Source organism: Dermacentor silvarum, chromosome 2, assembly GCF_013339745.2.
Source record: "Dermacentor silvarum isolate Dsil-2018 chromosome 2, BIME_Dsil_1.4, whole genome shotgun sequence".
Classification (NCBI taxonomy): Eukaryota; Metazoa; Arthropoda; class Arachnida; order Ixodida; family Ixodidae; genus Dermacentor; species Dermacentor silvarum.
In genome coordinates, this window is record NC_051155.1 from 7,915,214 (window position 1) to 7,931,481 (window position 16,268).

Consider the following 16,268-nt stretch of genomic DNA (forward strand, 5'->3'; position numbering starts at 1 on the left):
TATGCAGCAAATATAGTCACGGCAATTTAAAAGCTAATACTTAATCCAGATGTGACAGTTTCGCTTCGAATAACCATATGATGCCCCCCCCCCCCCAATTCCCCATATTTAGCAAATGTGAACACACTGTCACGTAGTTCTTCAAAACAATGGGATACATTGCGGATATAGCCGTCGTGTATACAACGTCCTTCGCGCGCTACCGCAGACAATGTTTCGCAATGGCCACAATTGAACCTTCACATGCATATTGTCACGTAGTAGTGACGGTGAAGAAAACAGTCGCAAAACTGTGAATGACGAAACGGACTTTATTGGGCGAACCTGTGCCCACAAAAGCAAGTTGCACTCCAAGGTAAACAATAGCGGCGAACACAGTCGGCGATCGTCGAAAATCTGATCAGCGGCGAAACGCGTCGGCTTTTATACAGGAGTCATCGAATGTTCCACATTATTCCCTGGTGCCCGCGTGTCTTCCAGAAAGTTCTAGAAAATTCGCGTTGGTCATACAATCAGATAACATAAGCGTCGGTGAAAACAGACAACGGAAAGAAGCATCGATAACGTTCGAGAAACTTCCGATACGTGCAGGCGCGTCCTGCGCCGAGCGATAACGGTTAACATTTGTGAGCCGGTGAAGAGCGGTCACCGGTAAACACGTGGCAATACCCTCCCCTGTGTTGTGGTCTGGTGACTTTACGTCTCCCCGTGTGGTGTTGGGGGTGCATGTTGCGAGGCAACATGCACAACATGGGGGTACGTATATTTGCTCGCGTATGGTTCTTGGAATTTCTACTTTGATGTCGTGCTGCGTGTGGTATGTGATGCCGAGCTTTTCGAGCACGTGTCTTCCCGGCCGGGTTTTGGATAGGCGCTCGAGTTGGGATACTTGTTGCGCCTCCATGAGTTCCTCGAGCGTATTGTGTAAGCCTAGTTCTAACAGCTTGGTGGTGTTGACTCCGGGTGCAAGTCCCAATGCATATTTGTACGCCTTGCGTATGAGAGCGTTGAGCTTGTTCCTTTCCGCAATCGTCCAGTTGTGAAACGCTGCCGTGTACTTTATTTGAGAAATGACGAAGGCTTGTATGAGGCGTATGACGCTGCCTTCACGCATGACCGCGTGTTTGTTGGCGATGCGTCGGATGAGCTGCATCGTGCTGGTGGCCTTTGTAGTTATCTTGCGAAGTGCTTTGCCATTGCCGTCCTTGTGTTCTATCATCCTTCCTAGTACCCGGATCTTGTCTATCATCGGGATGGGTAGACCGTTTGATGCCGTTAATTGGATATCTTCCTTTTCCGGGGGGGGGGGGGGGGTGTAGCCTTTGGGTGGGCGCCCCTTTCTCACCGGTCTATAAAGCAGCAGTTCGGATTTTTCAGCCAAGAAATATTGCGGCAGAACTCGTGAGATGAGTTCTGTCGCAATTTTTTTATTCAATCGAGGCGAGACAGTAACCTACCTGCATATCGCAAAGTGCCAAGAATGAGGCGAAGAATGCTTCGCATTATCAAACAGCTTCTGATAGCCTCGCCGGTCATCACAAGCTGAAACTCTCACTCTAAGTGATCGTAGGTTCCCCTGGCCTGTCTTGCAGCAATAATACTTCGCACGCGTCATATGATTTTAAACGCGACAGCAACAAATTGTCTCAAGGGAGCGTCCGTCATTCCTGCGAGGGGGCGTCCGTCACAGCCTTACTACGAACGCAGCTCCGGTAACGGCAGCTTTTGGACAACCGAGGCTGTCCTATTCTGTGACAGTAACCTGCAATTCCCTTACAAAAAATGTTGTTGGAATTCCATTGGTTTTCCATTGATATTTCGTGCCAACATCAACAAAAAAATTGTGGAATTTTTATTGGTATTTCATTGTATATTTGTTGAGTAGTCATGGAAAAGTGGCCACCGTGAATCCATTGGAAATCTGTTGTATTATTATTGTGTTGTTTTTCCATTGGTTCGTTATTGTATATTCATTGGATTTAGATCGAGATGAATTTTCATTGTATTTTCATTGTACTGGGATATATCTCACTAAGGTCTAAAGTAGCAAGATTTGGCTCACTGAGGCTGAATATTAACTGCAGCCAACAGGAAAACAAAAAAAGGCACATGAAAAGGCATTTTTATATAGTGATTTTATTTCCCTTGTGAGGGGAGAGAATAGGCTTTCTTTTATATAAGAAACACTTGCGCCTGGAAACTTCGTGCTGGCATATTCTGAAAAAAAAAAAGATGTAATCAGTAAGATAACCAACATGTACCATCATCAATAGCAGTGAAAGATTATGCTTAAAGCCATAAAAGTAAGCAAGTTATATTAGTGCTTAAAGCTTTTGTGGTTTAATGCAGGTGAAATTGTTCTGCCTAAGGTATAAGAACAGTATAACGAGCCATGGTAAATGTGGCAAGAGTGATGTCTCTGCTGCGACACAGGATCGTCAATGAACTTCTATGCAGTGAACTACCTTGATGTTCTTATCATGCACGAGAACAAACCTAATATTTTTGTGTTCTTGCCTAAATGCTTATCACAAATTACAACTTTAAAATTAACATATGGTCACTATGTCAACACAAGGCTTGCAAAGCATATTTGAGAATATTGTGTCTGTTTGCAATGCACTACTTCCTGTATAGCTCTTTTTATGACTAAGTGAAAGACCTCAAATCTTCATAAGGTCCATGAAGCCTGCTGAACTAAATGAACTTCATGCATAATGTGCCTGACGCAAACGTGAAGAGGCTCTTCATCTTCGTATGGCTGCTAAGGTCCTGCTAATGGCGAGGCTAGCATTTAGCATATGTAGGCTTAATGCCACCTTGTGATAGCAATAAGGTATATGTGAGAGCTGAGTGAAGCCGAGAATCTTCTATTAAAAAAGATTTGCAGGTCTTTCAAAAAAAAAGAGCAACAAAAAAGGTAGAGTGTCGCAAACAGCCAACAATGTTTTGAAATGTGCCATCATAGTCATCTAGAGCACAAATACACCTAGGACTGTGTGTGTGTGCTAGCGGGTGGGCTATGATGAATTCATAACTCAATCGATCATTTATTTTATCTCTACTTTAATGCCCTCTGGTTTCGACAAGATGTGCATTCGTGCCTTTCGCTTTCACTTCATGCTTCTTGGCTTGATCAAAAATATCTGGATACACCTGAGATTCTAGTTCTTTCTTTTTATTGCTCTTTCTTTTGCAATATCCAAACCATATATCTTTGTTCTCGTTTAACTAGGCCCAACAAAGGAAACACTTGCATACACACAAATTGTCTTCTAGGTTTGTCACCCCTACTTCGATTAAGCAACACTAGTAGCCCTACACGTTCTCTATTACAAGAAACCTACACCTTCTTGTTTTCTTTCTGTCCTCTTTTTTGAACACTTACAATTCCCTCACCTTACTCTATGCACTGCCTGCATCATTCTCATCTTCCCCCAATGAAGTGGGGGAGCAGAAATCAGGTGCTGGCTTGACTTAAGACAATTCCCTTGCCAAAACGTTGGTCCTAGTGATATTTTTGTTTAACCATTCTTCCAGCCTTCTTCTTCTTCTGCAAGTTCTGTCTTGTTTGAATTTCTGCAAACATTGTGTGCTAGTAACTGCTTTACGAGATTAGCATTTTAAAAATTTATGTATGATGTGACAATGTTACAAGGCTCTCACCAACAACATTGGCATTCTGCGCTTGCATCTTCTTCCAACTTCTTTCGGGGCCTGGGATACCTCGTGAACTGTTGCACTTGAGTGGCACACATGCTGCATAGATGGTTTGAATGAAAAAAATTACCATAGCTATTTTTTCTAGCAGCAAAAGGAACGTAAAAATCAGCAGTATGAGCACATCATAACTTCTTTTTAAGATCCCACAGTATTCAATATTCCTTATAAAAGCTGGCACGGATCGAAGGCTAACAGGAACAACATTGTTGCAGTGTTTTTCTGTTTTTCTTGTCCATAGTCATGGAATTCCTACATAATGCTGCTAGAGGGCCTCAACACCTACACACTCATAAGTATTATGGAGCACGTGCACAGGAACTTTTTACGAGGAAGGGCATGTTCAACTGTGGCTTGTTGTCTTACCACTGTTTATTCTGTGTGTAAGAATATTCACGAACGCAGGTAACAGTCTCAAACATTCTTTTTACATTCACACAAAGCATTAACCGGTTGGTATAAGAATGTTTTCTGCTGCTGATGTGTCACGCAAGTTTGCACCAGCAACTGCCATACCCTTTTCTCCAGATGCTGTGGATGCCGCTATTTAAAGAATTGTATAAACGCAGTATTGTGCAAGCTACACAACGAAATGCCCTCAAGTATAAAAGATGTAAATAAGCACTTGATGCTTATTTAGGTAAGTGTATGTTGGTACCAGCTACTGTGTTAACACTGTTTTTATGTGACTGAATGAATCAGTTGAACTTTTTATTGTTCACGGCATATGTTTTAGATATAGTGAAATACCAACAACCAATTTCTTTTACCGACAGCTTTTTGCAGAACATCTAAAGAACTTCAAAAGAAATGTCTGACAATATAACATCGGCTAAAGGCACTTTTCTGCGCCGAGTACATAAAAGTCGCAATTCTTGTCAGTCCTCCGACTTGCATATTTTCTCTCTCTGGCTTGCATACTTTCACAGATCTTATTTTCCATTCTCTTTTGCGCGAAGGAATATACTTATAGTAACACCTGTCTAGCGTGTTTTTTCTATCATACGCCACGAGTAAAATATTGGTTTTCAAATTATTAACAGTATAGAACAATAATTTCGTAGAAATAGTTTTGCAACGTGAAAAAGATATCCAAGGATGGGAGGGAAACTGGTGGCGTCGATCCCATGCGCTGTGAGCATTTATTTTCTTTTTTTTTACAATACGATAGCATTCCATTCGCGAACGATCAAACTGACAGTTTTGTTAGACATGACACGATATCGTTCACGACATTTCTGCATGATTATTTTATAACGATACAACAAAATGACGAACAGCGAGTTCGATGTTTACATAAACGGATGTGGCATGGGCCCCGCTGTAATAGTACCACTTAAAAAACAGGGTCATACATTATGTTCATCAATCACATTCTGGGATTTTACGAGCCAAAACCATAATATCATTATAAGCCACACCACAGTGTATGGCTCTGGATTAAATTTAACCACCTGGGAATCTTTAAAGAGCACCTATATCTAAGCACGAGCGTTTCTGCATTTCGCCCAATCGAAATCCGGCTGCCGCGGCCGGAGCTGAACCCGCGACCTTGCAGCGCAACGGGTAGGGACGAGCATGAGAACACATAAACAAGCGCCCCTGTTTAAGTGGTTTGTTGCAGTTCAGTATTTAGGTGGTCTGATTGCGACAAACTTGCTTAAACTGCAGTATAGATAAATCGGCCTGGCTGCTAAATGCTCAGCTTAAACGGACGACATGCCCACACCTTGGCGCTCCATCGGCGGAAGGCGAAATGCAACACGCCACACGCACACCGGACCGGCCCCGCACAAAATTCTTTGACACTGGCGCCGTGAACCAGGCGTGAAACATACATTCAGCTAGGAAATCAGTTATACACACAACACGAGACAAGTGCTTACCGCAGTCAAAGTATCGTTGGTCAGTCGGCGCTCCTTTCTTCGTGCCCGCGTCCACGCAGCCGAGTCGGTAGCACACCTCCGCGTCAGCCAAGGCACGGACGGTATATAGATACATCCCGCTTTTCGTCTTGTACGCTCTTGACAAAATGTTCCTTATCGCGCAGCAGCAGATGACAACACACACTCACGTGCTTAGAGCTCACGACACACACGTGGCGCACACGCCGACCAAGAAAAAAATGAGAAATGGCGACAAAAACAAACGCAAAAAAAATGATATACCAATGTTGCTTGTTAACTTTTTTAGTTTTCGCTAAGTTTGGTAAAAACATCGAACATCATTTTTTTCGAAAAACTTCAGTATTTTATTATATGTCGTCAGCTATACAGAGAGTGTAATAAAATAAAATACCTCCTTGTGCAAATGACTATTGGCTGCGTTAAAACAATCATTTAGTGTTGAGGACAACACTTAGGCAAAGCCTTCGAGATCACCTCAGCGCACCAGATCTCAAAGGCCACACTTCGATCAATTTGGTCACAAAGCAGCCGATCGCAAATGATCGCGAATCACCACTGTTCTGGCTCATTCGCTAAGAGCTTGATTTCTCAGTCGCGCGAACGCAGTGGCAAAGCTGGTTAACCAATGCGCTGAAGATTATGTTACGCGGCGATGACGGCGCGAGCAGACGTGAACGGCATCAATCGCGAAATGTTTTGTTGATGCGATTGGGCAGGTCGCGCTTGCTGCTATGAACATGAGTCTCCATGAGTCGAGTCGCCATTTACAGATGTTGTAAATCTTGAATAAACCAAGCAGGCTAGGTGACATATGTCTCCGCCCTGTTTCAAAGGTTTTTGATGCCGATAAATATAATAATCATCATCATCATCATTGTGGCTGGTCGCACGACCTCTGCCAACCGTCGGTGGGAATCGCACTGCATTTTGTTGCATGTCTTGCCGTAAAGTAATAGTGAAAATTTACTCGAGGTCGCCAAACCACTGGCTCTGTATCCGCGTGATAGCTTGCGATGCCACGTAATAGACATTTTAGTAGACACCAGTGGGATCCATACATCGACGTATGATGGGTTCGAAACACAAGTTCAAAAACCAGTCATCTGTTAGTATTCTGTCTGCTTCTGCACGCATTGAGCAAGACATGAAGCTAGGCATGCTATCGCCAGCCATTGTAAATAAATGATGAGGGGTATTAGCGCAACAAAAGAGGCGCTCAGTGGTTAGCTCGTGGACAGCAGGAAACGTAAGTTTGGGCAAGTTGGTGCGTCATCCTGAAGTATGTGCTTACAGCGCGAGGCTACACGTGGGCGGAGAGAAGTAAACACGGACAACGTTTTCGCAGTTTTGTCGCAGGGTCTCTTTTCTGGATCCGCCAATGGGTAAGACGGGGGGAGGGGGGATTGGGGGAGGTGGGAGAGTGACCTCAAAAATTCAAGAATGGCAATCTTCGGCCTACGATGGCAGCGCATATCCGAACGTAAAGCAAACAGTTAGCCAGGATGCCTGGCTTCCCTCATTGGATCGCGCGCCTTAAGTGAGAAAATGCAACAAAAAATCCATGAAAATTCGTCAACAGAAAACTTATTGAGCAATGCACAACGGAATTTTTTAATGAAATCTCATTGTGCTGGCTCATTGAGTGTTGTAATTTCATAGAATTTCCATGGAATCAATGATAGTTCAACAAATCGACAACGGAAATTCAATACTCATTTTTGTAAGGGTTGCGGCCACTTTTGTCTTGCAGAAAGGCCGTGGACAAGAGCATGGTATACTTGGACTCGGCCATGATGGGCATCCGCGGCCACGACTGCCACAACATGTACCGCGGCTGCCTGGACTTCCAGTGAACTTCGTCACCGTGAAGCCTGAAACTGAACCACTCAGTACAGAGAAAAATAAATAAAGAAAACGTCGTTGTTTTCTTTCCATACGTATGCTGGTGATATGCGCGACGCACTGTTTCGGGAGCATTGTGGTCCACTCGCGTGTCAACAATGATTGCACAGACTGCGACCAATATTCGATGGTTAAGAGATTGGTTGGTTGTTTGATCCCGCCTGCTACGCTTCAACCCACTACGGCGGATATGGTGTGATTAATGACATGTATGTGCAGACTCCCCAAATTTCTACTCAGCCTAGCTCACATGGACTCAGACTCAGCCAAAATTTTATCCAGCCGAGATTGTTCACACTCATATTCACCAAAAGTCTACTCAGCCAGGCCTACACGAACTCAAGCTCACGGTTCGGTCCAAGTCTTAGCGAGCTGACTCCTGAGCTGACCGACCTATGTATACAAAACACGACATTAAAGTTGGGACATGTGCGTTGCATAAACAAACATTGCATAGAGGTCCGTGTTGCATCGCATGAAAATGAAGACAATTGTACACATTGCAGTTAATCTTATAGAATTTATTTGACTGTTGCGATTCCAACAAGTGCATGGGATCTTTATCAGATTTTGCCGACTCTGTTGGCTGTCTTTGCCATTACTGGCTGGCCACATTTTGTACATTTCAACATAAAGTTTAATAAATGACTGTGGTGGAATGTATTAAAAAAACTTACATCAGGGCAAGTACAACAATCAGTGCATTACAAACACATGCGCACAAAAAATCACTGACGATTACGATACTCCCTAATACGAAATTTGAGCGCAGCTGTATACGTGTTTTCATTTCGCGATGTATTGGCTGGCGTGGACAATCTGTCTCGTGCGGCACCTTGAAAACGGAGCGAAGTGTGGCGCGACTGCCTCGCTAATCGGGAGATTGCGAGAGGCAGCGCGTGGGTGACGTGTGTGCGCGATTCACACAGCAGCCGCCGCAGACAGACCTCTCAGACGATGCGCGCTACTTTGGCATGGCCATCTCCTAGCCATCGTCGTCGCAGTGCGCCGCACTATGCTTTTCTTCTCACGCTTTCGCCCTTCTCCTCCACTTTCCTCCTCGCGCTCCCTTCGCTCTCGCCGCTGTTTTCACCCCCCGCTGCGCTCCTTGTTCGCTCTTTCATCCGCTGCACTCTTTCATCCGCTGCGCTCACAAGCGCCTAAAAGCTGCGCTCTAAAATGCACACGAATTCAAAATACACGTACCTACGGAATGGCACTTCATCATCATCATCATGTTCATTTATTGTTTCTTAAAGGGAAACTGAACAGGTTTCCAAAAAATCGAGTCATAAGCACCATTTGATACTTTTGAACACTCTGAACACGAAAATCGACAAGAGATTTGACATGGCGCGACCAAAAACGCGTTGTTAGCAAAAAAAAAAAAAACTCCAAGCTACGGCTGGGCGGCGTGCGGCGAATCCAGCTCGCATCGATGATTGGTGGAGCGCACCGTGACGTCAATCCAAGGGTCTACGAGAGCCCGCCGCAACGTGACAGCTTCTGACCAGTTTCTGTACTCCCAGACGATTTCGCGCAGTTCAATCGCTGCTATGGATAATTTTGATCACTTAGGGGTGATTGGCGTGACACCATACGCGTTTGAATAGTGGCCCGACAACGAGAAACACCTACGCCAAGCGCGAGCGCGATAGCCAGCGCGGAAGTTGGAATGGAGCCCGCCGGATCTGAGGACCTCATTGCGACATTTACCCGCGTTGGAAGTATCGCCTGGTACGTATTCGTAAGTTTTTCTGAAGCTGTACCATATGCTATATAGCCTTAGCAGTCAGAGTGAGATTGTATTATTTCATACCGGGCGTCCTTACAACAGAGAATACGGAACGAGAGACTCGTTTTGTACACAGTGCATTCCACTGTTGCTGGTTTGCAACTAATAAAGTGCGACTGCCGAAGTGCCCTGAAGGTACACATCGCACGGAAATTATTGTATTTGCAATATAATTTAATTCAGTGTAGATATTAGGTGCACAGATGCATTGTGCTGTGCTCTGACCGCAACAAACAATGCGTGCAATCATTGCGTTATTCGATCTTGCAGCGAATGCGGAGACGCACTGTCAGCATTTAGCAGTTACGAAGTTACTAAGATAACGATGCAAGGTGCAGAAGTGCCAGAAAAATATACGCCGCACGAAAGTGAATTTTTCTTATTTTTGCAGTATAGCTGTGTTGTTTTGTGACCCACGGTGCTAGAAGCAGCGTTCGACGCCCCAACGGCGTGCTTGGGCTGCTTGCAATGTCGTGCGGGAATTTGACGAAAAACAAAGTATGCCACTGCACGTTGTTATGTATATCTATGCGGTTTACTGTAGTTCTATTTTATGCTTTTTGGCCCTCGATTTCCGGATGTGTTGAAACACCCACTCCTGTCGCTTCACGCTTTTGAACATTCCGCCGCTTCCTTAAAGCAAGTGATGTAATCACTCATTAGGCGCATGGGCACTTAGGTATCCGAGTGCGGCCAGATGCCTGGCGTGACACTGAAACTTTATTTTAGGTGTATTTTCTACCTGACGTATATTTCTGTTGCGACAGGTGTTCCTGCATGCACTGCAGTGCAATGGAAATAGAAGAATGTTTGTGCTGCCAGGAAGTAAACAAAATTCTTGCGAGACAAAAAAAAAACACAGTGTATCACAGAAGCAAAAAGATTCAAGGATGTCTGTTTGAATAAAGCCGTGCTTGAAGTAGCCCTTGCCCAGCAGACTGACCCCCGGTCACAGAAAAGAGAACACGGTTGCACAAACAGGTAAGCAACCTTGCGGTACTTTAATATTAGGGAATCACAGCATATTTATTTTTGCAGGCTAAAGGTGACCCGTAAAAGAGCGAGATATTCTGGAATGCGCCGTCTGCTCGCTGTTTCCGGTTCGAGGAAGCGCAGCCGCCGCCACCGCTTCGCCTTCGAAGCCTATTAATGCTCTTGCAGTCCGGCTTTGTCACACTCGAAGATTACCCGGTTGCAGGCGCCTAGCAAACCCATGGTCGGCTGTTCAGCCATTGGCTGCTCAAATTCAAGCGTTAAAGGTAAACTCATGTAACTACTGCCTTGCAGCATCCCTTGCTGAGTCAGCTGTGCACACGCATCAGAGGCATGGCTGCCACTTCCAAAACTGAACCATCAGTGAACAAAAAGAAAATGAATGTACAGTGCCACTTATCAGGCGGCGATGAGCTGTGTAAGGGCTGACACCGAATGATTCCCCAAGATATTTCTTTCTCTAACATTGACTCAAGCAACAATAACTATTTCAGTACTCGCATGCACATATAGAGGAAATATGAAACATGGTTTTACGGCGCAAATTTAAAAGGGACGCCGCGAGATACATACATAATATTCGTAACCAACTAGCCCACTTTAGTTCCTTGAACATAGAGGTAATGCGCAGCCGTAATATGTCGGCGATACGGCCATTTCCCCATTCTGTTGACTAAAAAGCGAAAACTTCTAACTATACGTACCACTTCAAATGAATCTCGAGTTTCGACCAAGAAATGCTGTTGACAGCGCGCAGTTTTCAAACATTTTCAGCACTTCATTATCTAATTACGCTAGCTGCGCCGTTACTGACGATTGCAGCGAAGATCACAGGGCAGTATTTGCCAGGCTGCTATAGCCATCACTCAGCACGCGCTTTTCCAAGTGATGCTTCTATATGCTTGATAAATTATCGGATAAAGATAGCTTTTTTATCTGTCTGACTGACACGCAGGCAGAGCAGTCAGTGATGGTGCGTCCAAGCAGCGGGAAATGTCGTATAGCTAAACCTGGCAGAAACAAAAAAGGCCGCCCAAAGGAAATTAACCAGAGTTCGTGTATGAATGAAAGCGTATTCTTGCCTTTCTTGGCTCATCATTGTCGCGCCCAGGGTGAACTGATACCTAGAAATTAGCTGCATGAATGGTGCGTCATTGCTGGTCGACAAAGCGGACGTAAAGCTTCGCACGGCTGACAGTTGAAACCGCGTAGAAAAACACGTGCGCCGGGCATGCCGCCGATGCCGCCGCGTCGTCCGTCGAACCGGAAGCTGCTAGCAGACGGCACGCCCCACAATTCCCTGCGATTCCTCGTTTTACGGGTCACCTATTGAGATTGGTTTCATATGGCCAGTATGTTTGGATGACGTGAAAGAGGCTTGGCAGGCACCACAGACGCATCCTGCCTAGTTGTGTTCTCTGCGCCATTCACAAGAAATATCCATCGAATAATGGAGTGTACACGGTATTCAGGCATTTCTGAACATTTACTCAAGTAAGTACACAAATATTTATTAAACATCACGTAGTTACATTATCATAGTGAATCATTGTACTAGCACATTCAGCAAAACGACCTCTGGCAACAAATGATTTCTGCGAAGAACCATTCATGAATAACATAAAGTGAAAAGTAACTTCTGACACAGCAAATCAAGGGCAATCATCAACATTCAGATCATGTGATTCATCAAATATTAGACTTAACACTTGAATTTTTGAACACTGAATACCCGAATTCTCATTGAACTCTTGAAAAAATGTTTTCCCTCCTTGTACCTTCCAAGCATGTGAGTGCATTCGTAGTGTTAAATTTTGGCTCTGCTGACTTTCATGGAGGTGTTCACAGCAGCACTATTGTATTGTTCGTTTGTGGTGCACCCAAAGTGAACTTAATCCCATGTTATACCCTAAGTTTGTCTCATCGCACTTGTATCAACGGCTTTAGATCTATATAGTTCGGGTTAAAATAGGTTAACAAACTAACAATCTATCGAGCCCAAGCTCTCACTGAATGTCAATCTGTGAGCAAATGTGACAGGAATAGTTGGTGCATCTGCTGACATTCTGGCGATAGGAAGGCTATGGTATATCAGTTTGAGTGATCTGTAAAAGAGGCACGAAAGGACCAATAGTAGCAAAGAAGTATGGTGGGAGTCTAACATGTGAATAGATAAATGATTAAAGAACATCTATTCCCAGATATGAAAGGAACATGAATAAAGAAGGATGGAAACATAATAGCGCACAGCAAAGGCATTCATATCTCAGAACAAAGAGCAAACGTAGGAAAAATCTAGCCATAATCAAGATGCTGGGTTTTTGGAAGGACTCTGCGTAATAAAATAGGCTGGTTTAGAAGTGTTGTGCATTCTCTTGTGGTTGTTAACTATTCTGCAAAATAAACATGAATGCTATTATATTCTCCAACATAAAATACAATTTAGTTTGTTTTGTACTGTTGCACATAAATGCCGAATTTTTTCGACATGGTGATCCCTACATACTATTGCTCTGCATTCATTCATAACAAAGTGACTGTTATGGCTCATACAAAAAATAATACAGAACATGCACTACAGTATTTTCACTTCACATCAGATGTATGTTAATCTCTAAGCATTCACCATTCGCTTCAACACACTCTCTTCACATAAAAGTTTGCTGTTCAATAAGTTCACCGTTCACATACTTGTTCCATTTCAGCACATTCATTGGTTACACTGTGGCATGTACTGTTGAATCTTGTCAGTCTTTTCTTTACTAGTTCTTCCTTTGCCACTTTTGCGAAAGCGCTGCTCAGTGGAGGTGGTGCCTTTGCATTCTTGAATGCGGACGACCGCTTGCTGCCCGTCATAGCAGCATCCAGTAGCCACTCAACATAACCTAAGAATGTATAAAAACATTAGCATGCTGATGTACATCTTAAACATTCTGCAACTTACGATATGGGGTTTTCTCTTTTACAGGACAGGTAACTGATGTACCTCCTGTCGCTTTTGGAAATTTGACACGCCATCCAAGAGTACCAGCCTTCGTCGACGCCCACTCTGTTCCGCTGTTCTCGTTGTAGTGAAGAGCCGCCAGCTGTATTCTTAAACAAAGATTCAAGTCAGTCAAATAGTCACATGCAACTTGTTCACTAAGAAAAATGAATTAAAAAGTATTCACCTTGCTTTCTTCTTCTCCTTCTTTCTGGGGTTTTACGTGCCAAAACCAGTTCTGAAACACCTTGCTTTCATTCCTTCGTACGAGTATTGGCAAGACTTGCTTGTGTATTGCAAATTCGCTTGTGTTGTTACAAGTGATAACACTGAAGATTACTACTGATAGAAGAAATGGAAAAGCCTATTGCATCATCTTTTCTGCTGCAATGACTTGGTCCTGGTGTATGCCCAACTGTTGCATCTCCAGAGAGCGACTATCCAAGATTCTGAAACATTGTATGAAAAGATGAGTTACTGACACATACACAACAGGAACACATGGCAATGATTAAAATAAATGCTTTCTACACGTTTAAAAAAATCCAGTGAAGCCACTGATTAACCCTATATATAGTATGTGTATTACAACTGTGGCTTTTGTAATTGCCGTCAATGTTGCTCAAACCTATTATATACTTGTTTGTGTAGGTTCATTTGGGACCCTTAAACAATACTGTTGGCCCAGGAAGATGATTATGTGAATATATGTCATTGAAAATGAATACACTTGAATAGTGCAAATCGGCCTGTGCAGTGCTGAAGAGAAACGTAAGAACGTCTTCAGCTTCCTAACCATTTCATTTATTGCTTTTTCTTATTAACTCTTGCCAAAAGATTCAGTAATCAATAGTGACATGTGTACTTGACACGTTGTTGCGGCTCTCGGTGGCGTTTGGGCAAAGAAATCACCAAGCCCATCGATGAATACATCCAGTAGAAGGAAATAGGAAAACGTTTTAATTTACACTATGTACACTGGCTCCGGGTACGGAAGCCTACTCCATCAGGAGCACATTCAACGTCTCCGTTCGTCTCAGGTCACGTTGACCCTCCCCCCCCCCCTCCACCGCACCACCGGTCTCCCCTTTTAATCCCTTCGTCTTCGTCTTTTCGAAGTGGCTGACCCCGGTCATCGCCCGAGCAGTACTCACGGCGGGAGGATACCAACGCACCACCCCGACCCAGAACCTTATCGTGCGGATAGAAAGCAAGCAGAATATCGCAGTAGTGAGCACCTCTAGCGAAGACATGGCAGCTAGGATACGAGACATCAACACTGTGCATGTCGGCGCCAAGGAGTATGCAGTGGCCACATATATCGCACCACCGGCGAATTCAGCTCGTGGAGTGGCCCATGGCATCCCTCAGGGAATGACGGACGCGGAGCTCATGCGCGGGCTGTATGCACACAAAAGAAACATCCTATAAGCGCGGATACTAGGGCCATGTGCGACGGCATTGATAACTTTCGAGGGAAGAACGGTACCGAGGTACATAACCTTCGACGGAGGCGAGCTACGCGGCCTACCCTATCGACACACGGTCAAGGTATGCAACGCGTGCCATCAAATGGGGCATCGAACCGACGTTTGCGCGCACCCGGGTAAACCCACCTGCGAAATATGCGGTGCAGCAGAGCCTAGTGATGGACACGACTGCAAACTGAAGTGTTCGTTGTGCGACGGCGATCACGCGACGGCGTCGAAAGAATATGCCCTAAGAGACTCCTACCAGCGCCACGCTCGTCGCACAGGCCACTCAAGGAACAGGCACACAAAGACAACACCACTACAGAACAACCGAGGAAGGGTCGCAGACAGCGATCCTAATCTCGGACCCGCTCCAGGTCCAGACCCAGGGTGGCATAGCAACAATGAGGCGGCAGCAGATCCAGATCCGAGAGCCGATCCAGGTAAAAGAGCAGAGCCAGGTCCGGCAGTAGGTCGAAAACCCTGAGTCAAGTGACCTCCAAGGAACCAAAGGTGAGCTGGGCAGAACGCTGCCTTCCGAAGTCAGAGACAAAATGACAAAACCAAGCCACACATACACCCATCACGAGACCCAGACACAAACACGATCAACACTGTACAGGCGCTTGCGGCCCTAGCGCAGGAACTGCGCGTAGAGATAGCCGAATTGCGTGCACAGCTAAAGGAGGAACGAAGCCGAAACAAGCCACCAGCGTAAGAAAGTTCGCCCGAACCCCGAACACCGCCACAGCCGCCGCAGCGCGCGTCCACTGCCTCGGTAGTGCAGGAGACCGTCGAGGAAATTAACACCAAGGCGCCGCCCGAGCCGAATCCGACAGCCCAACCGATCGATGTGCGAGTAACAGCCTGCTAAAAAGGTATCCACGAAAACCGGAAAGCCATCCAAGAGCTACATATGCGAATGGAGAAGGGCTTCGACAAGATCCGACAGATGATAACGCATCTGCACGAGGTTTTCACCCCTCTGGTAAACAATCAGCGCCACAAGAAGCCGCGAGTCTATCCACACAGAGAGGCAGCCCTCCAGCAAATGCTACAAGAGGACCAAAATGGCCAGAAAACCGAATAATCAAAATGGAGGCATCACCGTTTGGCAGTGGAATTGTCCTGGCTTCACTTGCAAGAGGGCGACGCTGCTGCAGTACATTGTCAAACAAGACACACCACCGGATGTAATAGCCTTACAGGAAACAGGAAAAACACCGAGAATCACCGGTTATCACACTCATGCGACAGCAGAAGCACGTACGGCCACACTCACGAGCAAACACCTCACTGCAATAGACCACACTTATGCGGACACGGGAATCGATCACGTTTTTACGGAAATAGTGCCACAGCGCAGGGGAAACACAAGTGTTTTTATACCTAATATATACAGTTCACCGAAGGAAACGCTGGGACCCCTAGACAACTTGGTGCAGCAAGCGAGGCAGCTTGCTGGACAAAACGGCCACCTCTTATTAGGCGACTTC

At 45.1% G+C, this 16,268-nt stretch overlaps 1 protein-coding gene across 2 annotated transcripts in view; it reads left to right on the top strand.

Moving 5' to 3' along the window:
• The window catches only part of LOC119439891 (uncharacterized), a 227,704-nt gene extending 220,164 nt beyond the window's left edge, over positions 1-7,540 (top strand). For both annotated transcript variants that reach the window (XM_049661137.1, XM_049661138.1), the window contains one exon: positions 7,378-7,540. In XM_049661137.1, coding sequence (XP_049517094.1) covers positions 7,378-7,480 — 103 coding nt within the window. In that variant the 3' untranslated portion in view covers positions 7,481-7,540. The remainder of the gene's footprint in view (positions 1-7,377) is intronic.
• The last annotated feature ends 8,728 nt before the right edge of the window (positions 7,541-16,268 follow it).